General features: G+C 41.0%; 3 protein-coding genes across 6 annotated transcripts in view; 1 reads left to right on the top strand and 2 right to left on the bottom strand.

Annotated features, from left to right (window-relative positions):
- Positions 1 to 23,803, top strand: part of TRAK2 (trafficking kinesin protein 2) — a 112,527-nt gene that overhangs the window by 32,606 nt on the left and 56,118 nt on the right. The window lies entirely within an intron of this gene.
- Positions 341 to 13,847, bottom strand: CASP8 (caspase 8). Of its 3 annotated transcripts, XM_066322614.1 has the most exons (9): positions 13,608 to 13,847; positions 9,516 to 9,845; positions 9,203 to 9,308; positions 8,043 to 8,181; positions 6,517 to 6,599; positions 5,774 to 5,885; positions 4,275 to 4,764; positions 3,393 to 3,536; positions 341 to 1,351 (listed from the first exon to the last, which is right to left on the bottom strand). In XM_066322614.1, exons 2-8 carry the CDS (start codon positions 9,824 to 9,826, stop codon positions 3,404 to 3,406), a joined length of 1,374 nt encoding a protein of 457 aa, XP_066178711.1. In that variant the 5' UTR covers positions 9,827 to 9,845; positions 13,608 to 13,847; the 3' UTR covers positions 341 to 1,351; positions 3,393 to 3,403. The 3 variants fall into 3 exon arrangements, with proteins under 3 accessions (XP_066178711.1, XP_066178709.1, XP_066178710.1); XM_066322612.1 differs by lacking the exon at positions 341 to 1,351 and having other exon boundaries at positions 2,683 to 3,536; XM_066322613.1 differs by lacking the exon at positions 341 to 1,351 and having other exon boundaries at positions 2,683 to 3,536; positions 13,764 to 13,846.
- CASP10 (caspase 10) lies at positions 14,953 to 22,097 on the bottom strand. Its single transcript, XM_066322598.1, has 7 exons — positions 21,762 to 22,097; positions 21,516 to 21,615; positions 20,809 to 20,944; positions 19,854 to 19,942; positions 18,326 to 18,431; positions 17,083 to 17,587; positions 14,953 to 16,591 (listed from the first exon to the last, which is right to left on the bottom strand). Exons 1-7 carry the CDS (start codon positions 22,073 to 22,075, stop codon positions 16,429 to 16,431), a joined length of 1,413 nt encoding a protein of 470 aa, XP_066178695.1. The 5' UTR covers positions 22,076 to 22,097; the 3' UTR covers positions 14,953 to 16,428.

Raw genomic sequence — 23,803 nt, 5'->3', positions numbered from 1 at the left:
CCAATAAAGAACCAGTGTTCTTGCTAAGCACCGATTTGAAACCAGCATCCCAAAAAATCCCGTAAAAACACTTTAACAATATCTTATCTGTACATTGTTATCCTAGAAGAGCCTTATCAATGTTCAAAACCCTATGCAAGATACTTGGTTACTGCATGCATGGCAAGTTGGGCCAAAGGTAGAAGGAATCCAGAAATCAAGGCACTTTTCTACATCTCCTCAAGACATGTTAGAACAAGATTTTCCTATGTTGTTCTAAGGATGTATGGATCCATCTTTGCACTCACATACCTGCACAAATCAGGCCTAAGCACAAAGTGGCTACACCAATAAAACGTAGGCCAAGCTTAGGAGATGTGTCCAGGATAACATTCCACCTAGCTAGGAATGTATGATTTGCATCCACAAGAGCCAGCCATGTTTGGGGCCTGGGGAGTTCCAGTGGTTGTCAATAACAGAAGAGAGTGACAAGTAAAGGCACACTTACAGAGAGGACAGACACAAATTAATATCTGGGAATTCCCAAAGATCTCACTTATATATTTTAGCACATTGCAAATAAGTCATTGCAGATTAAACATGCCATTCTCTGTTCATAATTTGAAATATCTCTAGTTGAAAAGATTTGAATAATTTCTGAGAGAATGTGCCCATGTTATTTAGGGGTTAGAATAAAGAGGCTGAACACTCAACACCTCTGGAGAAAAATGTTGCACTGGACTCCCTGCTGTACAGCCTAATCTCCTTAATGGTGTGTATTTTGTTTCTGCCTCTCCCTGGTCTTCAGATTTCCTGCAGATCTTAGAGATCACAGATACAGCCAGCAGTTCAATCAATCAAAACTCATCAGCACCTGAATTTGCACCACTTTGAGAACTGAAGGAACCCTCACACAGGTGGTGGGAATACTCAGGTGATGGGGATCTCACCACAGCCCATGCAGTGGGAGAAGCTGGCAGCCAGCTGAACACAGGCTGGCTCCTCACATGTGCCACCAGCCCATCCCAAGAGCAGCACATTTTCAAGTCATCCTCAAACCATTTGGATGGAGAGAAAGACAAACTTCCCACAGGAGGTGGGCATAAAGAGCTCTCTGCAAAACTGCTGTTAAACTGAAAGGTTAGGTAGCAAAATGTGAATGACTGGGCAAGGACTCATGTCCCTGGGCAGCATTATTTCTTCTTCTTTTTCAGCTAACAGTCCTCCCCAACTCTTAAAAGTGTTTTCCTTTTCAAATAGCACCACTCTGTTCTTGCCTGCTTTCAGTTTAAGTCTGCAGGACTTCAACTCACCAGCTCTTCTTTCCCACCAGACTTCTGGCTCCACTCTCTGGTGGCAGTGCTTCTGCTGTCTGAAAACAAAACAGAATTAAGTGCCAGGCTTTTGACTGGATTTGGCCTCCCAGCCATGAGCTGGGAGGAAAGGAAAGGCAAAAACCAAAATAAAAAATAGTAAAAAACAAAGCTGAGGGCCTTCAGAGGGACAAAGTGATTTCCCCTCACCATTCTCTAGCTTGTACTACAGAGAAAAGGCAGCCAGGAAATTGCAGAGCAACTTCTTTCTTACCACTCAGCTCTGTGGGAGGGACACAAATGAGTGCAAAAACCTACCAGCCACACTTTGCTCAGAACTGCAAAATTCAAAGTGTGTTTTCTCCTTCCCTGATTGCTGCATAACCTACAAAAAATTCACAGAATGACTGTTTTCTGTAGTTCTTTGAAGGATTTTGATGAGGTTTTCTCTTCTTCCTAGTAGGTCTTCATCCACAAGTGAGAATGGTAAACTATGGAGGTGGCTGGATTTTAATAGGCAGAACAAAGTACCAAATCAATTTAAATCACAAGGTGTGACTGATCAGCACCCTCTATAGTACTCCCCTCCAGTGGAAGACAGCTCAGAGGAGAAAGATAAAAACCACACCATCTCAGGGAGGAAGAGATAATAAAGAAAGTCCAATTTACCTCAGCACCAGGGAGATTGGACGGTGACCTTAGTTTTACAGAAGACATTTGCAGCTGTGAATCATCAGGTACCCCAAGACAATTAACAAGGAATAATGTCTTCCTGAGCAAGCCAGACTACCATGGAGGGTGTGTGTGGATATATGGCACACCCCAGCCCAACATAAAAGTATAAAACCCGGACAACTGATACAACATTTAAATTTTGAAAAGAGCAATGGGCTTGAACTGGCTTCCACCCACGTTCCACCATGACTGGGGATGTGCAGGGTCATGACAGACAGCACACCTAGCTGTCTTACCCTACCAATCTAAAATCTTACATAGCCCCAAAGATACCAAAAAATAAAATTTGATATCCAATTCTTCCTCATGTAGAATAGCTGAAAGAACTTGGTCTGAGTGTATTGAACTCTGAAACAGAAATATGAGAAACAGAAATACTATAGATTTACAACTTCACTTCTGGAGCAGCTGCTACCTTCCAGCAAGTTTCTCACAGAGTAAGCAGTTACTGAATGGCCCTACTGGCATCAGCTGCCGTTATCCTGACAGTCTTGGACTTATTCTTTTCTACCATCTCTCCAGCTGCTGCCCCTTGGGTGGCTGCCAACAAACACTCCAACAAGAGCAAAATAACTTCAGCTGGGGTAGAAGTGTTTGTCATGCTTTCTGTCCCTCAGAAAGCTCATCCAAGAGAGGAACACACCACAAACCAAGGTGATATAAAAACCAAGGTAATATATTTTAACAGAAACATGATTACAGAGCTCCCTTCCAGTATTCCACAGTCATTCAAGACACATTGTGCTCTGAGAGCTCTGAGAAATAGCGAAGCAAGAACCTTTATTATTGAAAAACTTACACAATTGTGCTGCTTATTCAAGTAAATGACTGGCATAGACCCAATTAAATATTTAGAAAAAAAGACCAAATTAACATAATCATGGGGGTTTGGTCCTTCTGGAGCAGGATGTTACTTTCCATGAACAATTATATCTTCCAAAGATTCACCTCTAGGTAAGGCATTTACAACCTTACACATGCTGCCTGGGAATGCATCCAGCATTCTGAATCTGTTCAAGTTTTTCAGATTTTAGGGACTTAAAACAACTCAGACACAAATGGGACTTCACTGACATTTCCAATAACTTTTACAACACTGCTTGAAAGTCCTTTCTCACTTGAAACCCAGACTGAACGTACTCCACTGCTTCTGCAGGACAAAAAGCCCGATGATCTGTAGTTTTCCACAGCCTCATCCAGCTGGTACAGATGCAGGTGTTGGAAGACTGACTACATATGGAAGTTTAGGTCCTATGCCTCCTTAAAGGGCTGGGGATTCCACACAGATCCAGATAATTTCTCATGTAATATCTCTTCCCCGTCAAGCCCACTCCAGATGTCATTCCTAACGGAGTGTATTCTTACTTGTCTGCTTTTCATTGTGGAACTTCGAAGATCAGTTGCTTCAGTAGTGTTGATGTTATCTTTGGCATCTGCTTAGATCCTTCTAATTCTCTTCTTGCCACTTCATTGTTCACTTCTGTCAGGATGGTTGTGAGATCCACGCGCCTTGAACAAAAATGAAGAGAAGTTACATTGAAACATATGGTACTTGCAGCTGGGCCAAGAATGTGATGTGTGCTTGCCCCAGTAAAGTGGTATCCCAAGGAAGGCTGGTATCTTCCTCACCCTGTTGCCACTGAAATTGCACATCCCATTGAAAAACCACACAATTCAGTGTGTTTTGGGGAAATAAAAGCAACCTCCACGTAGCATTACTTTGGTTAAACCAGAAGAGGTCACCAAGATGAAACAAACCTATACAATCTCCGTGTCTTCTTCTGAACACCATGAGAAAATGATACATGAAGGGAAATTCTGCTTTCTAAATGAAGTTTATGAGGGGATGGGTGGGAGGCAACAATGAAAATTATGCTTCCAGAACACTGGAGGGTTTTGTCTGTGTAATCACTCAACAAAGTCACCTCTAATCAGGTGTCACTGGAAGAAAAATAATTTATCAGTCAAAAAAAAAAAAAAAGTTAAAAAACACACATTGTTTGTGTGTAATGTTCCAGCATTACAACCCTGGTTTAGTCACCGGAAAACCTAAGGGAAGTCACTTACACTTTGGCTCATCTGTAGAAGACTAACAGTACCCAATCTCAAAATAAATACTGTTCTCCACTGTCCTGCATGTGAAAAGCGTTAACTGCACAAATGCAAACCACAGCGTTTCAGCACAGCATGCTTTAGTGTGCATGTCTGCAATACCCCAAATGTGCAAGAATTAGAGTTAGTACTTACTTTGGGCAAAGCAACTCCATCTTCTTACAGAGGGATTGAATGTAAACACTGCCAGTCTTAGGACTGCGGAAGGACAAGCAGTCCTCCACTGTAGACATGCCAATCAGAATATCAGCCTTATCAGGAATGGAAGTCAAAGGACTAGCATCCACCTCAAGATGTCCAGAAGAGTCTGGTTCTACTGTAACAGATGGATGATATCCAGAGCCTTGGCAAGCCTGGATGAAAAACACCTTGGGTTTGCCAGCAAGAGAAGGACAATTAGTTCCAGTGAAGCAGGAGACTAAAGCTTCAATATTTACGCACTCATCATCAACACCTTTTATTTTGTCTTTTTCACCATGGGAGAAAATGAAGCAAACAAAACAGTCCATATTTCTATGATCTTTTTTGCTGTATTCTTTAACTGTGTCATACATTGTTTTTCCTTCTAGATTCATGTACTCGACTGTTTCAAACTGAAGCCACGTAAAGACCCTCTTCACAGCCTCTGGGGAAAAAAAATCAGAAGGAACTTAAACATACACAGTGATGAAGAAGATGCTGAAACATCAGGTAATAGCAGAAGTGTTCAGATCCCACCAGTAAAATCACCTGACTGGCTCTTAGCCTGCCAAATCTTGTTAGAAAAACCCAAATGCCTAATGTGCCTAATTTTTTTTTTAATACACCTGGGTTAAGTATCATGCTATCTAAAACAAAATCAGGTTTCAGATTCTATGTTGTATGTGTACGAATTAGTGTTTACTGTTTTAAAGCAAGCTTTAACAATGCATTGCATAGTAGTCTCAGATGCCTAAGAACAACACTTGGCAAGTTAAAGAAGTGCCACCTCTTTAGAATGACAAATTCTGCCACTCTTAAATGAAGCAGGTCCCTCACTCTGTGAGAATGGTTGGTGCAGCAAGAAGGAAGTCAGGGTAACCTGCTCACAGATGCTATGAAGGCTTCTCAGCAAATGGTGGCCTAATTGTTGTGTGGGCAGAGAGAAAGTTGCTGGGAAGAAAACAGCCTGTAAATGAGCTGGATGGAGTTAAAATGTCTGCGATATGTCCTTTCAGGAATCTGATTTTACTTTTTTTACTCTTGTTTGTCTTGAAAGTGACTTGCAGAATGACAGGCTTTAAGGAAAGTTACAGAGCATTTATTTGAGTACTGAAGAGAATTTGTGGACTTAAAATATTTTTCTGTGATAGCTAAGAACTAAAAAAGAATCAAAAATTGGAAAGGTGGAATAATAATCAATTTTTCACTAGTTGTACATATAGCCAATTAAGACAATGCCTTTTTCCTAGAACAAAGTAGATCCTTTTTTAAGCCATCAGCTAAATGTTGGAAGTGGCATGTTTCCAATTGGTACACTGAGTCCCTCCAGTCTCTGGAGGCCAAGGAGTACCATGGACATGATTCTTCTTCACAGCAAAAATTAGATAACTGCTTTGGAGAACTATCAGAGAAAAAACAAAACAAAACAGTAATTTGGTTTAAAAAGTACTTACCTCCATCTTGCAATGTTCCCTCTCTATTCTGACATGGATTTTTAAAAATGTAGTTATTAAGAATTAAACAGTAACCATGGGGGTTGTTTTTCATCTTGTATATTGTCCCATACTGCAGAAACAAACAAACAAACAAACAAACAGTTGGAATGCAGAGCCAAACATTCAAATGAGAAATATACTATATAGAGATTGCTGGTCCATCATTATCTAAGCACAAAACAACAACAACGACAAGGACAACAAAACCAAACCAAACCAAACCAAAACCAAAACAAACAAAAAACCCCCCAAAAAACCACCCACACAAAGGCCAAGAAACAAGAAAGGAAAATTCTATGGATACAATTTAGCTGCAGATGAGAGAAATCTGCATTGTCTCCCTCTCTCTCTTCTGTCAGGATATGATTTTGACATGGGAGAAAGGATCCAGAAACACAAATTTGCATGTGCACAGGTAAAGTTCCTGCACCCCACCATTTCCTCTGAGGGTCCTTGTGCAATTCCAGTGAGGTGGCGGGTTCTGCTATTCCCTTCACATCTGTGCAGGACTTATCCTGGCCAGGACTTTAATGTCCCAGTCTCCATTAGGATTGGGTTTTTTCAATCAACTGTTCATTAATTTCTTGCTTAAAAGGTTGCTGACAACCAGGTCACACAAAGAAGGTTTGGTCTTGTTTGGAAAACAGAATTTGTTAGGAATTGTTCCAAGGCCTACATACAGAGCCAGAGGTATTTATCACCTTTTTTGCTGCCCCCTTCTCTGCTCCTTGTTCCTCTGGATGCACAGACACAGGATAACGGACTTCTTCCCTAGAATAATTTTCTAAGAAGAAGAAGATGAAACATTTTAAAACTAAAAGGATAAATCTTCCATTGTGCATATTTCAACACTCAAAAAGCCAGAGCAAGGAGTGAGGGGGAGGGAGTTTTCACACCAGTGAGACACCAGCATTTTGTAGAGCTGGGCCAAGCATGGCTCCAGTTTCACAGACCACTGCTTATTATGGAAGCCATGCACGGCTGTGATCATTGCTCCTCTGCTCCTCTGCTCTGCTACTGGTAGCAAGATACAGATAATAAAAGATTGAATGTGAGTAATCATCTCAGGCAAGCCATTCACCAGCATCTCCACTGGGAGATATATAAGTGAAAGAGGAGACCCAGTTTTGTACAATAGTATAAAATACTGCTCCATGTACTTCTGAGGCTACTCTGTCTTCTCCAGAGAACTTTACTGTGTGAGTGGATGCAAGGATGCAAAATACCAGCATAATGAAAGATCTCCTCAGAGCACTAATTTAAATACTTCCTGAAAAAAGTGAAGAAATCATCAAATTATTACTCTAACCAAGGAAACAAAATCACAGTACTCATTTTACAAGTTACAAAAATGTGTTTAAATGAAATTTACTTGTCAGGGCAACAAGCTCTACACAACAGGGGTTTTTTCTACTTATCAAGAGAACAAAATAATAACAATACTACTAGAAAGCCATTCCCCTGACACAGGACTTGCTTGCACTAGCCTCCCTTGGCAATTATCTTCTGCTCTTTTAGAGACACCAGCAGAGGACAGTAGCACAAAGACATGCAGGGAAAACTACTTGGTGGCTCTGCAGGGTGCTGCCTGGACTGTTTAAATGTATCTGGGGAAATTCAGGTCTGAGTCATTCAGAAGGAAGTTTTTATTGACTGATACATCCTGTTTCCCAAAGGAACACCCAGCTGTGGTGCCAGACAGCACCACCTCAGCTGTAACAGCCCGGATGTACTGAAGTCCTTGAGATTTCCCATCTGTTTACAGAAAGGTACACTTGAGCCAAGGGACAGGTTTTCAGGGCCTTGCCTTTGACCAAGAGCAAAGGGCCTGGCTAACAGAAGATAGTGCTGACAGTCTCCCAACACAAGTTTCCCCAGGTCAGCTGTCACTTCCTGTCTCTTACAGTGACTTGGAAGTTATGCTGGTCCAAAACCAGCACCATGCTTTTTCCTGAACAGATAAATTCTATTTAAGGCAAAAAGAAGACAGAAGAAGACCATTTACAAGGCACAGAACATACTTCAAAGATAGATACAAGAATCCATGATAGGATAATGAAGTATCAGAAAACTTCAGAAATAAGAGTTCTCCAGAGCTGTTCTGCCTATCCTAGGATATTATAATGTCTCTCCATTATCCCTGAACTTCTAAGCTGCCAAGGATGAAGCCATAAAACCCACAAAGGACCCCAGCTCTGTTCTTAAACAGCAGATTAAATAAATATACCTTTTTTTTTTTCTTCATAGGCATCAATTTTTTTCTTTAAGTCAGGTCTAACTCTCTGGAATAGATCTTTCAGAATTCTCAGGTTATCTTCTTTAATTATCTCCTTTATTTCCATTTCCAGAAAGATCTGCAACATTGACTGGTAAAACAAAGACACATAACCCAAACTCATTCAGTGACCTTTGATAACTGCAGTATCTGGCACTTCTGCAACAGGGCAGAAGACAGCATCCTCCTTCCCAGAGACTGACCAGCTAAAGACCTATTAGTTTTTCCTCCAAAACTCATTAAAGCAAGGGTCAAGATGCAATGCAACTGAATAAACACATCATCACAAAGGTTAAAGCAGGACAATTAGAAATTGCCTATAACTAGGCTATCCTGCTTTGTTTCAGCAGTACAAAGCACAGATGAGGATAACATAACATCCTGTTATGCCTTTGTATTCTGATGAAATGCTGCTAAGTCCTGTAACTATGGCATTTTGCATTTTCTATTACAGAAAAGCTGTTCAGCACGAACTTTGTTTATTAAAGCTCAATTGTTCACCAAGTTGGAGGTAAACTTGCTAATTTTCCTCCAGGTGCCACAATATAAATAGGACTTTCAAGGAAGGTTCTTAATAATTCCAAGCACTTTTATAACACAGCTCATTACAAATATTAAACTAGCCCACCCAACTTCTTAATACTTTTGGGGGGAAGTTAACAATATGTTGTTAATCCAAATTACAATAAAGAAGAATATTTACCCACTGACACCCAAAAATTCGTGGTTGAACTCACATTAGAACTCGATTTTCTGTCTCCAAAACATTGTTTTTTCCTTAAGCAAACATCACTCTTCTTAGGTATAGCATATGTCTTACAAAGACATTTGTCTTAAAAATGCCAAGCAAAGATTAAAGGAAGAGCATGATGGATTTTGCAAGAAGACAAGATAAGGGGTCAGGTGGTGGAGAGAAAATGGAATCAGGAGAGCAAAAAGCAAAGGTACAATGCAAAAAATAAGGATCCATTCTTTCACACAACAGCTATTAACTAACATCACAATTCTTTCAAATCACGTTTTCATGAGAGCAGACTGCTTTCTCTTTCCTCCCTTCTTGCAAGAAATACAGGACTCTGAACTAGCAAAAGACTCAAGACCACTTTTCATACAGCATTTTCCTGGAGCTTGTTCTTTGGTAATAGTTTTTGGAGCAGGAACTTCACACTTGTGACATCTTCTGGACTCAAGTCCTCTGCAATTCCATACAGCAGTTGCCTGACAACAAAGAATAGAGAGACCTTCAAGAATGCTGTAAGAAGTAAACAGCACAATTAAACATTTGAACTGCAAAATGTAAAACTCATAATGGCAGGAATTGATGTGTAATAAATACAGTTGTGCTGGGGTATTCACAAGACAGGAGTGCAGACACAAAAGACAGCTGACACTGAACTGTTGCATTCTGCGTGCTCCCGTGTTTACCTGTAAGCTGACACCTGTGCCCTGCCTGGGACCCGCAGCTCCCTCTCCATCTCCTCCCGGCTGGAGCCCAGGCGGGTGGTCAGCAGGTCGATCCGACTGATCCGGTAGAGCAGCTCCTTCAGGAAGGACAGGTTCCCCACCCCGATCATGTCTTTCTCCTGCAGCACTTCAAAGAAGGCCTTGGGCTCCTGGATGGCTTCCAGCTTCCTCCTGGGGACATGCTCCAGGCTGAGGAATTTAAGAGCTGCCAGTTCCTCCGTTACCAAAGCCTCAGAAACTTCAAAAAGCAGCTTGAGGAAGTCTGCACTCATTTCACATCAGGATTTGGATCTAAGCATAAACAGCAGTTGATTTCATTTGTCAGTAAGACTAGTGCAACGGCATGATTTATAGAAGAGGTATCGCAACATGTAGAATAGCCCAAAATAAATAAATGCAATCAGAAGTATTTCAATAGCGAGAAGCTGTCTTGCTACCATAGCTTTGATGCTTAGCTCTTTCAGTTCTCTGGACTTAAAAAGAATATTAAAAACCTCTGTACTAAGTGTCATTAGCAGAGAAAGTCACAGATCTTTCTTCCTTCCTATGGTGTATCTAGACAGTGGGAAGTACCAGTGTACAGGATGGACAGTCCTGGCAGGCTGCTGCTAGTTTTGTTCAGGTTTGGGTTTTTTTGAAGTTTGATACTATTTGGGAGCCACTTGCCAGTCTGAAATATAGACTATATAGTAAATGCCAAGTAGAGACTGCCAAATTCTACACTATAACAAAGCTTTTACATCATAACAAGACTAAGAGTCCACATGAGTATAGCTACTCTAAGTTATCTGGCCTCTCCTTTCTTTTTATGCTCTTTCTGGTCAGCATACCCAAGGCACTCTTCCTGTTTTGGTTTATCTGCATCGAGTAAAACTCAGTTCTCAGCTCTCAATTAATTTTTAATAGGAAAAACAAATACAGATAATGTCAACCCTTTTGAAAAGGCCAGCAGAATTCTTAACAAACTATCTCTGTTTCACTAAGCATGGAACACCACCTCTCTTCTCCTCCACTTTCTCCATCAGCTTTAGAAATACTAAACTTGGCTTACGGATTGAACTTTTGAGCACAAGGGAAAGTTAGAAAATACCAAGCCTTCCAGCTATCTCCTCCTGACACTTAAGAGATCTGCCTCCAGGATGTGACAACCCATGGGCATGTCAGTGTTTGTTCAAACTCTTGTCAAGCAGAACAGACACCCAGACACGTGTCAGGAGCTCTCCTTGTTTGATTGTACTGTCCTCTGAACTGCGGTAACCAGCCCAATATTTAAACTCAAAAGGTATTGGTTAACATGGACTTAGATTTATACAATACACTTCCACAAGAGCAGAAGCTAACAAGCCCTTAATTTTGCACAGTACATTCACAATCCCACAACAAAATCCTCAAAAGGTGCTGGCTCACCAACCACAAAAACCTCCACAGCTCCTCGCCCCCACAATAAACTTCAAAATGGAATAAGGGGTAAATTATAGCTGTGCAAGCCAAGAAAAAGAAAGCAAAGAATATCCCTAGTCCTTAGAGCCTGTGTTGATGCTGCCACGTGGATAGTCTGGAAATGAAGAGAGAACAGAGGGCATCAAGGTGGAACGGGGTGTGTAGTAGTTTAATGCAATTTGGTTTTTAGTTAAGGAAAAACCCCACGAGCTACGAGTGATTCCCTGTAAGGACCTTGGCAGCTTCCCCCGGACCTGACAGAACCAATCAGCTGGCTAGTTTTAAATATTGACACCCTGTGAAACCACTTAAGAGAGCTCAATACGCCTCTGTGAAATCACATTTAAAGACGAACAAGCCCCAAGAAACTCGGATTAGCAAACCAAAACCACTACGGAGTGTGTGCCCAGTCCGTGTCCTGCTGAGTTAACTTGGTGCATGCCCATTATGTCAGATTGTGCTTTTTGTTCACGTGTGCAGAGCCAGCCTTTCCCCGAGAAGTGAGCGAGCCTGCAGGATGGAGCACGAGTCTCAGGGCTGGGCAGGGACTTACCTCAGCACAGAGGTCCCACTGCCCCTCGGGACCTCTTCCCTGATCACACCTCTCCTGCAGCAGTCCTCAGAATATTTGAGGCTAATCAGCCTTCAGCTGGTACGTCTAGGACCTGTCTCCACTTCCTTCTGGTAAGAGACCCATTTGGCACTTTACTTTCTCTCCCCTAGGTGTAAGACATCTGGGAATCTCTGAAGAGAAACTATATAAACGCATTCAGAAGAGGTCTCTTGTTTTACAGAGAGACTGGCAGTGGGCGACAGCAAAGCTGACAATGACAAAAGAGAACTTCCTACTCCTACACTAGTGGAATACTGCAATCCACTTTACTTACTGCTACTGCAAAGGTTTCAATAACAGTACTCCAAGGTAGCCCAGCTGACTAACTGGTAATAATTAGCAAACAAATGTATTCTGCTCTCCTCCAAGGATCACACTTGGAGCAAAGGAGCTTTTTGTGGCATGCCCTTTGTCACGCCACGTTGTGTGGGTTAGCAAGAGTGAATGTACAACTGAATCTTAAACCTTTGCATTTCAAGTAAACTGATAAAACAGTGAAACGTGTTGTGGCACAGCACATACAATTTGTGTTCTGCCCCAAAATACTATTTTCTTTAAATCCACTCAACCCAAACTTTTAAACAGGCAAGAATCCATACCATTCAGTCCATATAAACCAGTAGTATCTGCATGTGTTTAACCTCACAATTCAGTGATTACCTGACTTTATATTTCTATAACCACACAGGAAAGAATAATACATTCCTGGTAGTTAGTTATGAAGTTATCTTCTTTCTCACATAAATCACGACTTTTATTTAAGACACAAGAGAGATTGCTTATAAAAGCAAATCTTTCTTGTAAAGGGAGTTTTCATTTTATTTCTTACAGGCTGTAAGTTTGAAACTCATGAAATTATTGCAGTTAGAAGAGATGTGCCACCTATATGTTAAATTTAAGCCTGTCTGTAATTAGAGGGAACACAATTAAAACAGTATTTAACTGCCACTGTCTTTTTCTCCCAGTTTGCTAACTTAAAGACACAACTGATACAAGTAAAATTAACATTAATAATAGTAGTAATTTTAAATCACTTACATGGGAGGACAACTCTGAAGAAAGTGAGTCAGCCAGTCTAAAGTTCCAGGAAAAGTCTGCCTTTTTTATGGTATGATTATAGTCACGTGACTTCCAAGAAGTATGTTACAATGGAATAAAATGCTAAAAAAGCAGGTGATCCCTACTTGAGCCACTTCCATACTTCCATTTTCAGAAAACTGATTATTACAGAACTTGTGAGAAAAAAATGGTAAGCCGTGAAGTAATCAGGTTTTGCTTTTGTTGATGACGACAACTAAGCAGCATACCTAGTGCTTTTTGGCATAGAGCACAGCTCAGCACTTTTGCTCTCATACACAAATCCTAATTAAAAGACAGTGAGAGATGGCTGAATCTACATATTTTCATTCAAAATATCTCAGTCCCACTATCCTGCGGTTTCACCATTTGGATGTGATCTGCCATGACTTACCCCCTTTCTCCAAAGTCCCTCTCCAACTCCCCCCCGTTTATTTTTAACAGGAAGATATTTTTAAAATTAAGAAAAAAGCCAACTATTAGCACCAAATTCAGTAGCAGCACTCAGTAAACACAGGGGAATCAACAACTAAGCATTCTTCTGAAATTATTTATGTAATACACTTCCCCATTTAGAGGAGAATTTGAACATAGTTAACTTCGTACATCTTCGCTGTCTTTAAAGTAAAGAACTCAGCCTTTAACGAAAAGGTTCCCAGCATGCAAGTTGCTGGAATCTTCCACGCAGCAGGAAATAAAACAACACTCAGTATGGCTGCCAGACTCTCAGCAGACCCTCAAGGCAGCATTCTGAAGAGAGATAGGAGTGCTGAAATTTTTTAAAATTTTGCAATGAAAACAGTCATTCATGGATTTCAATCTTTCTACCTTTACAGACTCAAAATTATACCATATCCTTTGATAGAATCAGGTGTACAAATTCCTTCCAAAAAGGCACACTCTAGTATCAACAGATAGCAAACCTTGTTTGAACAGGCAGGAATTGCACCGTCATCCAAAGGCTGGGAACAGCACAGAGGAACACAAGTACTCTTTCGTCTTCAGGTCCAAAATGTTTGTCTCCATGTCATTCCAAGTCTAAGCATCTCTTTCGCTCCTTCCTTTCTTCTGTGTCTTACCTGAATCAAGACTTCAGTTGCAGTCTGAAAGTGCCACTGTGCCGTGATATGCACTCTGACAAATGGATAATGGCTTCTCCTCTCAATGAAAGGACCACCCCTTTTGCCACTATTAGTTTCACTTTCGGGTTCTTTTTCTCTCGCCTTTCCTAGAAATGTTACTGTCCTTTTGTTAAACAAGTCTTCCTCATTTCCCTCAGATCCCCTGCACTTTAGTTTCCTCCAGAACTGTCTCAGTGACCCAATCTTTTCCTTTACAGCCTGCCAAAAATTCATCTCCCTAGGAAGGGCGATCTTGCAAAAAACAGCTGCACCTCCTGCTTGCTCAGCAACTGTAGCAACTGTTGCCTGCACTGGGCACAAGGCAGGATACACAGCTCCTGCACAAAAATGACATAGAGGGACAGGATACTAGAAATTTTGATTACTTTAGGATCATAATCTTGCCAAAATAGCAACTTCCCCAGAAGATTTTTTACACTAGTTCCACTTAAATCCGTCTATACAGGGGCTGCACAAAACACAATTGTGTCCTTCCTTCATTCTGTAGGTGGAGAATGCAACGTGCTATCAGTAAGCCTCAACAGCAACCAACTATGCTTGTTTGTGCCTGGTTGCTTTCTGGCACAGCTCTGTGTCATTGGAGTTACAGGAAAGGTGCACGGTGTGGACAGCAAGGAGTGATAAATACCTAAGTTATACAAAACTGATCCACTCTCCCCAAGAGTTTCAAACTTCCATCTCACAGTACTCTGCAGGAGATCACACAGAAATGCCCAGTTGGCTGGATGCCAGCTGCAGTTCCAGTTCCAGTTCCAGCCTGCCCTACCTTGGGGCTGGTGCTGACAAGCACCACTGCACCCTGTGCAGCCACATAAACACAGCTGTCAGCACACACAAGTGAAATACTCACACTAAATAGTCCAAATCAGGGAAGCGTAAACTTTGTTTAAACAAACTTCTTCTGAGCATGGGAGACTTTACCAGTCTTTCACACTTCACAAGTGTGGATCCCTCCCCTCAAGGATCTCAAGGCTCAGTAAGCTCAGACTCTACTGCCTTTACCTACCTATGATTTCACTGGAGATTACCCAGGCAGAAGTCTCTACAGAGAAAGCAAGAGAGCAGGATGGCATTCCCTGTCTACCACACTAAAAATGGAAACAAGATCCCAAAGAACAGTCAATGGTTACTCCCTACTGATAAAAATTTATTTGTTTCCTAAACATACAAAAAATGAGTGCATCAAGTCTTTACAGTAATTGCAAGCCAGAAGCATCACAATTCAATCCCAATGTTCCATATTCCACTAAAGGATTAAACATTTTTCTTATTTGTGGCATGAATGTGACTTCAAGTATGGCTAACTCAGAAGACTTAAAATGCAATTGGTCACACAAGTACCATTTCATTATCATAAAGGGACCACCATGGCTGCATTTCAATGCTCTATATGATGTAAAACTGCCCTCCTAAAAATAGTGCAAGCTAGACATTGTGCCCAATAGCACTAGACAGTACTCTTTCCTATCTTCACCTTAAGGTATTGCTAATCATATACAACATATAATCATATATAATGAGTATTTTGATAAAGTTTCACTTCAGCTTAAACCCTGAAGTGGTTAAACCTCACTGATTCATGCAGCCAAACAAAGTGCAAGAATCAGTCAGAAACAACAATAAACCCTTATCTCAATACAAATTTTTTTATCTCACCAAGCTCTTAAAAAGTATAAATTTAATGCAGTAACAAACAGGAAAGACACAGGCATACATAGTAAGTGTTTATAACAAAACAACATGGCATTATTTCAGTTAACTCCCAAAATTTTGTCAGCAGCTTAGTCTGTAGGAGCCTTCTCAAATTTGCTCCATTTTAGATCCTAGACCAACAAATGATAACTTAAAAATCTAATGCTTAACAAAATTATTCTGACTGCAGTATTTAATAGGATGCAAATCTTCTATGCTACATTTTCTCAGAATTGATGGGGGAAATAACAGTTCACAAGGTTTCACAGAGGGAATAATAAGCAGCATTTTGGCTTTACTCAGTTTTGGAAAGCTTCGTTGTACATGAAGCTTATTTGAGGGTATCAGTGTGCACTGTGGAACAAATTGCTGATTTCAGTTGGCAATTGGATCTTTATTAAGTTAAATGTAATTTTCATTAGAGATTGAAGAAATCCTTTTCCACTTACTACTTAACGTTTTGTCTCTTCATTCCCACTTTTTTCTCTCTATGAAGATAGCTACTGGATTTGGAAACAGGATTTAAAATTGCTAGCCTGCAAAATAAAACATGATGAGTCTAAACCAGACCATTAACAATCCTGGTTTAAATATGAAAGCTTACATGCAATCCCTGTGCTGCCAGGAAAAGCCTTTTGTATCTGCAGCCTGTGCAGGTACAAAAATGTTTAACATGACAGAAGCATGGTTCTTCCAGTACTGATAACTCTGAATATATAGATGATGTAAATAGCTGGCACATGGATTGTTTTAACTGTGTCTCCCCCAGTTTCACAGTTTGTTTGGCAAAAAATTGATGAGGCCTTGCATTGAAGCTAACAGACCCTCAGGTTTTGGCTACTTGTCTTAAAACATGTAGTGTGATGAACTGCATTTAAGTGAGATGATAAAATGATATGTTTTAAAAGTCTCAATGTTGCTCTGAAGGAGGAGGGGCCATAGGTATTGGGAATATAAATTTTCTTCTTAAGGTGTATGCTGGTTGGGGCATTTGCTTCTTTGTCCCTGAAGGGCTAACACGCTTGGCCACATCTTCATTGACTTGTGTAAGAATTGACAAAATATCTTCACCCCTACAGTAAGTAAAGATAAAAAAAAAAGAGAGAAAGAAATTAATTATTAGTGAACAGATGGCAATCCACTTAACATCTCCCCAGCTAGAAGACAGAGTATGAACATTTGAAACACAAAAAAGAAAACACATACTTTTCTCCAGTTTTCTCTTTTGTCCTCATTTGAGTCATATTAAAAACAAAAGACCTTTTCTTGCTCTGTCTTGCTTAATTCAACCAATAAAGAAAAATAGTGGAATAAAATATTTTTACCTATCACTCAAGAAAGTGTGCTGTCTTAAAAATTATAGATGTGAGGTTTTGAGTGGTTTTTCACAATAAACTTCACATTCTACAGAATACACGTATAGTACTAGCAGAGCTAATGTAAATTTATCAGTGTAAAATCATCACTTTAACTAATTCCATCCACCTTAGAACATGGGTGGGTGTTTCTCTTCTTCTTCTTTAGAGAAGAAAAATTGAATCAGAGCACTAAGCCAAGTATTTACCTTGGTACCAACAACTGTAGCTTGCTGCAGAGGGCCTGAATATACCAAGTACCCTCTTCAATGTGCCGGAAAGAGACACATCCTTCCACTGTGGCCATGCCCAGGAGGAAATCAGCCTCTTCAGGAATACTTTCCAAAAGAGAAACTCTCTCTTGCACGGGAGATGAGTCAGGAGTTGGTCCATCAGTATCAACATAGACAGGACGCTGGATATTGTTACCCTGGCATGCTTGGATGAAGAAGAGTTTGGGTTTTGCAGCCAGCTGGGGACAGTGTTTGGCAGTGAAGTGGGTCATAAGCATGCGGATGGACACAAGTTTGTCATCTGTCCCGTAGATTGCCCCTGACTTGCCATGAGATAAAATACAACATATGAAACAGTTCCTGTCTTTGTGATCTTGCAGATGCTGCCAAGTTTGCATGAGATTTATAATAGCCTCAGACGTCAGATCTGTGTAAGTCCTCACATCCAGGCCAAGCCACGTGAATACTCTCTCCAGTTGCTCTGTAAATAAATGAAAGATAAAAAGAAAATTTGAAGCAAGAGAAAAACATTTTATGAAGTCACCATGCAAGCTAATCTAGGAGGGGGAAAGACCTTACACCCTGACACTTCTGCAGATTCATTCTTCTACTAGTACCAACTAAAGGTAAACTGGAATAAAAAAAGATGGTGTCAGCTCAAAGACAGAGTTCCTGGATTTTTCTAGACAAGCTTCGAAAAATAGCGCATACATTGTCATTGTAAGTGACCACACAAATGATACTTGAGAACACAAAGAATCTGCCCTTCCCCAGTTTCAGGTAAGATCTTTCAAAACCTTCCTCACATCATTATTTTCCAGTTGCAGTTTTGACTATTAAGAGTCGCATTCAAAAAAGAAAATAGAAAAAACAGGACAAAATAAGAAGTATGCACAGAGTTGCTTGATTATGGAATTTTGCATTATATTAAGTAGAATGATAGTTTAATTTAGTTTAGTTTTAGTTCTTTACTATAGCTGTAGATAAGGGATAAGTAAAAAGCGATTCTTAAAATTATTCAAGAATAATCCAACTGAAAACCGCTGTGATTACTCATCCTTTAACCTCTCCTCCGCCAGGATACACAAATGACAATTTAACACATATTAAACATTTTAGTCTTCTAGAATATTAACTAACCATAGACAATAAAATATAGGGCACTCACCTGGGGAAACAGAGAGACTAATCCGCCAAAAATCTCACTTCAGTAACTTACCAGCATCTTTGCAAGAGCCCTTCCTCTGAGAACTATTGAAGTTAACATTATTAATAATGAGACAAAATCCTGTGTGTGGCCCATCCATTTTGTAGCTTGAAATAGTCTGTAGAAAGGAGAAGAAAAAAGCTTACAGTTTCAATTAATTTATTCAACTTACTCATATTTCCTTAACATGTCTCAAAATTGGCATCCAGGAGTTAGAGGCACCTAAGCCTGTGGGCTATTTTTGAACATCTGGAACTCAGTGGTGCAAAACATGAGTGAAACTCCAAGGACACTGCCACCATTCTGTCAAACTGCAGAAGAAGGGTTTGGCATCTGGGTTCTGATCTGTATGCAGAAGGCAGAAGCAGCCAAACTCTGCAATCTGAGTTGGTGATGGGGACAGAAGACCCCAACTGTTTCCAATGTCAAAACAGTATTTTAGCTTCATGGCAGAGGGATCACAGTGAAACTATAGGATGTTAGACATCTGAGTTGGGTGTTTTTGAGAACAGTAATGAATACCTGGAGGAGGTGATTAATACTGGTCCATTGGAAAACAATGCAAGCAGAAGAGAAATCTCAGAAGTGCATAAACCTACCACACTGCAAGTTTTTTGGTTAAGATTTAAATTATCTCTCACTGTTAAAAAAAGAACTTTTTTAAAGCTGAAAAGTACCAGAAATTTCAAGTACCACGTATTTAAGTCCAATCTTGGGTTGAAATAAAAAAACTCCATCCATTGGAGTCCCTTCCTGCTCACTTGAGAGGAATACACACGTCCTTTTGTGCATTTTAGGACAAAATGGAGGCAGCACTCTGAATTCCTTCAAAAGCTTTGCAGCAGTTGGAACATCAGGTGATAAAAAGATGTTACAGCAAAGAACTTCAACAAATTAAATAGCTATAAACAAATGGAGCAACTTGCTCCTTCAATATCCATGGTCATTGCAAAGAAAAGGCCAGAGGAAGAATTCAGTGGTTACTGCTGTGGTTGAAGAGCGCACCTAAGGCTTCTAAGAAGGGATCTCATAAGAGAAATCTTTTCTCATGTACCAAAACCTCTGCAATAGCTTCACTAAAAGCTCTTGCCTCCTTTTAATCCTTTTAACAAGGGCTTTGCATGCCCCTTATGACTTCTGGTTTCAAGATCCCCTGAGGCCTTTTCTAAGCCAGATTCAAACAGTGAGAACTGTGAAGCTCCATTTGTCTCTGCGTCTTGCACATTCTACTGCCATCTCCAAAAGGCACAACTTAGACAAATGCAAAATGTTTTGCCTTTGCCAGGAAGGTAAGCACATGCACTGATGTGTGAATAACTTCAGACATATTATGCCCATTTTGCACACAACACACCTTTCAATATTGCAAAATTTTTGGCCTCTGAGATTAAAATATTCTTTGAAACATTTCAATTTATCTGTCAAGTTCATGAGACACACAGATACCTCACAAGTCTTTGCATGATAAATGCCATTCGAGAGATGATGAAAACCTCACACCCCCAGGTATTCAAAAAGGATTTAAGAGATTGTCTCAAACCTTGGATTCATTTTCTACATTGCTGAATTCTCCACGCAGCTCCAGATTTAGTTCAGGGAAGCCTTGTGTAAAATTAGCTGCCTTGTTATCTAGAAAAAACCCCGCATAGATATTTATGAAGATAAATCCAGTATTTGTGGATGCAGCAAAAAGGAGCTTAGCTACAACACATCACTTTTTGTATCTGAAATACTGTTTCACTGAAAGGAATAACTCCTCCATACAAGATAGCATGGTCATTTTCAATGGATCTATTCTGAATATTTTCTGGTTATTTTCATTATATTTGTTTTTGTGACAAAGGCAAGGCTTCTATTTGTATCAATATTACAAAATAAAGATACCCATGGTACAAGGATAGATTCTACCCAAGACATTCAAATGAATTTTTCATCTGTAAAACAGCTTAGAAATTACCTATATATAAGAATAATCTGCGTTCTTACTACTTAAGTTATCACATTTATTTTTTCTGCTGAATCGCTGATGAATCTCATTTTTTTAAATATAAAACCAGAAATCATCTGTATGCTCATAACCCACGTATCAGACACACATGCACAGAGTTTGTCTTGCCAGCCTATTAGCAGGCAACTGCCCTTACGTAGTGCACATTGACAGATCACAAAGTGCCTTTTACAGGACAGTCATGATCATCTCTACTCTGTTAGTGGGGAAATGGAGAAGTGGGACATAACTATAAGTAGATTTTCAGTTTCCCAGCCTGTTCTGTATGTGCTGGGCTGCTTTGTGTGGCCTCAGGTATTCCAGCACATCCCTGTATTTCAGGGATTCAGTTAGGAAATAATGCAAGCTAGGAATTATTATGCTAGATTTATGCCACTCTAGCTCCTGTTTCAGCAATACACACATATGACCTTAAGTTCAGTTGCCCAGACCCATCTAGTGCTTCCTGCATTTTAGCAAACCTACTCTTAGACTATGAATTTCTCACCTTTTGCCTTTTTGTAGCAGTCTGTTATCTCCAGGAGATCAGGTGAAACAGTCTTACAGATGTACTCCAGTATCTGTACATTGTCTTTAGTTAAAAGGCCCTGCTTTTCCAATAAAGTCAGCAAATCCAAAACAGACTGGTAGCCAAAAGGAGAGAGTAAAAGATAATTATTGTTCCTTAGAAATCAAAACTGACCTCTCAGCCCTGCCCCAAACAATCACATTATTATCTGCTTTGCTCCCTACCAACAAGGACCAGTCAATTTTATACCACCTTTAAAGCAGAAAAGTTGCTTAATGGAAAGCCACTGGTTGTGTTCTTATTTGGTATGATCTTGTTTAAACAGATTCACCAAAACTATGTTAATGACTCGTGGCTTCAAGAAGGTTTCATTACAGTGAAACTGTAACAATGACATAGGGACATGGATGTCTCTTGCATATGGCTCAAGCAGGGCAAAGATTTGATCTGTCACCTTTTTATAATCTGATGCTAGACAGTGAACTGTCAGTGACTGATCTTGGCACGAGAGACCAAATTCTACTCTTGCCTGTCAACGTCTTCCTTCTTGCCATCCCTATGAATACAACCAGCCTAGCTGCATATTATGTTCTATTCTGCCAAACACTTCTCACACTTTTCCTCCTATTTCCTGCCTTTCTTCTTCCCTTCCCACCATATACTGATTTGGCTCACTCCTCACATACAGGAGTTATCCATCGCTTTGGAAGATGGTTTTGCAGGAGGAATATGATTTCCTTCAACATTTCACTGGTGATGTTCTCTGACAATTCATACAGCATCTGCCTGTAACAGAGATGCAGTGAGATCAGAAAAGTGGAACAGAAGATGGTATAAAAACCAAAGGCAATCTAAGAATTTCAAAATGGAAAGGGAAACAGTATGGCATAGATAGCAGTAATGGAGGGAAGAGAATTCCACTGCCAGCTTACCTGTATGGAGATATTCTTCCCTTCTCATGCAGACGTTCTTGTACTTTCTCCTTGGTGTAACCAAGTTTCTCAAGCAAGGAGTGACATTTAATTCTATATAAGAGTTCAGCTAGTAGGAAAGTGTCTTCTGCATTCAGATATTCTTGAGCCATAAGAAGCTTGAAGATGTCTGCTGCTGACTTCACACCTTCTAGTTTACTGAGCTGGAGCAAGTCCATACAGAGAAATTTTAAAGCTGCTACATCTTCAGTCACCAGATTTTCACTAATAAGTAAAAGCTGCTGATGGAACTTCAAGCTGACATTATTCTCCATGTTGCTGGAACTAACAGTCTCTCTGCCTGAAAGCAGAAAACAAATACTAGTAACACTTGAATCTTCAATACAGCAATCCTTCTACTAAAATTTTACCCAATGACTGTTTGAAAGCCATGGATTACCTTTTAATAAATAAAGGTTTAAAATAAATTTGAAATATACATCCTTTTCTAAACACAAGACTACAAAAAAGACCAGATTTGGCAGAAGCTCTGAACAACCCAGTGTATAAATGACGATAGCCCTGCTCTGAGCAAAAACCTGTACTAGATGACCTCACGGTCTGAATTTTCTTTTCTTTTAAACATCTTCCACGTTCCGATCTTTGCCTCTCTCCATTGTATCTGGGAAGAGTCCCTGCAGTAACTTATTACAACTATTAATGGAGACAGCACAGTGGTTCATGCGTATTCCTTAGATCTGCATTCCAAGTCCTCCTTGTTCTCTGGCTGTAGCAGGGAGGTGTTCCTCTGTTACAAGGCTGACACCCAAGCTGAAGCTCTGGAATATCCATCCACTCCCAGCTGTAACTTGCTTCCAGGTTGTATTTGACATTTGGGATGGAAAAACCTTTATAAGCCTCCCTTTCAAGTAAATGGCAGTTAAAAGGTAATAGTACTCAATGCTCAGTCTAAATAGGCTCTGCACGAGCAACTCCCTCTTACTGAGATTTAATAGAGACTAATCAACAACTACTTCTCCTATGTAGCCTAGGCAGTTCTATTCTGCCCATGGAAGGTTAAATAGGTAAGAAGGTGCTTCAGTGCCTTCTGGCTGGTCGGTCTTCAATCTTTTGTTTAGAGCAGCTGGAAGGAAAGGTTTCTACACGAGGAAGCTCAGTCAGTGCAGGATCTGCTCGCTGCCCAGGCTTGGCGCGGCTCTCCCGCGCAACCACAGCTGTACCGAGCAGGGCATCGACACAGAAAAGTACGGAACCCGCATCTCTGATGTATGCTTTCAGATATCGCCTCAGAGAAGGAAAATCGTATGAAAGAAGCCGAATAAGGATTGTAAATGTACGGTTTTTTCTTTAAAGTTTTACCGACTGGAGCAGTTCCCCGACTGGGTTTCCGTACAATGCACAGCCGCGGAGCGCCCCAGATGCCGGCAGCTCGGCCCGAGGCCCACGTGCGAGAGGAGGAGCCCGGCGGCCGCACACGAAAAGCGAGCGGGAATTAAAGCTCTGGACTCGGGAGATGGAGCCTTCCTTCGTTCCCTCTCCCTTCCAGCCCCACGTTCTGATACCTCTTACACGAGTTCCAGTCTCGGTCCCTCTCCCGGGAGCTGCCCAGGACGGCGGCTGGCGGCTCCTCGCGCTGTCCCCTTTGGCGCGGGCGGGCGAGGCGCGCTCAGTGCCCGCCCGAGGCAGGAGCCCAGGGGGCGGCGTCAGCAGCCGGGCGCAATGGGAGGGCGGTCAGGGGGACGGCACGGCCGGGCAGGGGCACGGCCGGGGAGCGGGACCAGGCTGCGAGACCTTCCGCCAGGAGCGGAGCGCCGCCCTGCCCCGCCGGGCGAGGCCCGGCCTCAGCGCCCTGAGCTCGGGGAACGCGGCCAGGGACCGGGAAAAGGCTTCCGGCAGCGCCTCGGGCACCAAGGGCAAGGCGTGACCCGTAATTCGCCTCGCTGTTGCTGTCAGGCTATTTTAAAGCAGGCTACATCGCAAGAAGGCCTCAAACATTTTAGGCGCATTATTTTAATTTTTGTTTCCCCACTGGAAGGAAGCTT

This window comes from Sylvia atricapilla, chromosome 7, assembly GCF_009819655.1.
Source record: "Sylvia atricapilla isolate bSylAtr1 chromosome 7, bSylAtr1.pri, whole genome shotgun sequence".
Taxonomy (NCBI): Eukaryota; Metazoa; Chordata; class Aves; order Passeriformes; family Sylviidae; genus Sylvia; species Sylvia atricapilla.
The sequence above is the reverse complement of the archived record's forward strand: the minus strand, read 5'-3'. Positions and strand labels throughout refer to the sequence as shown.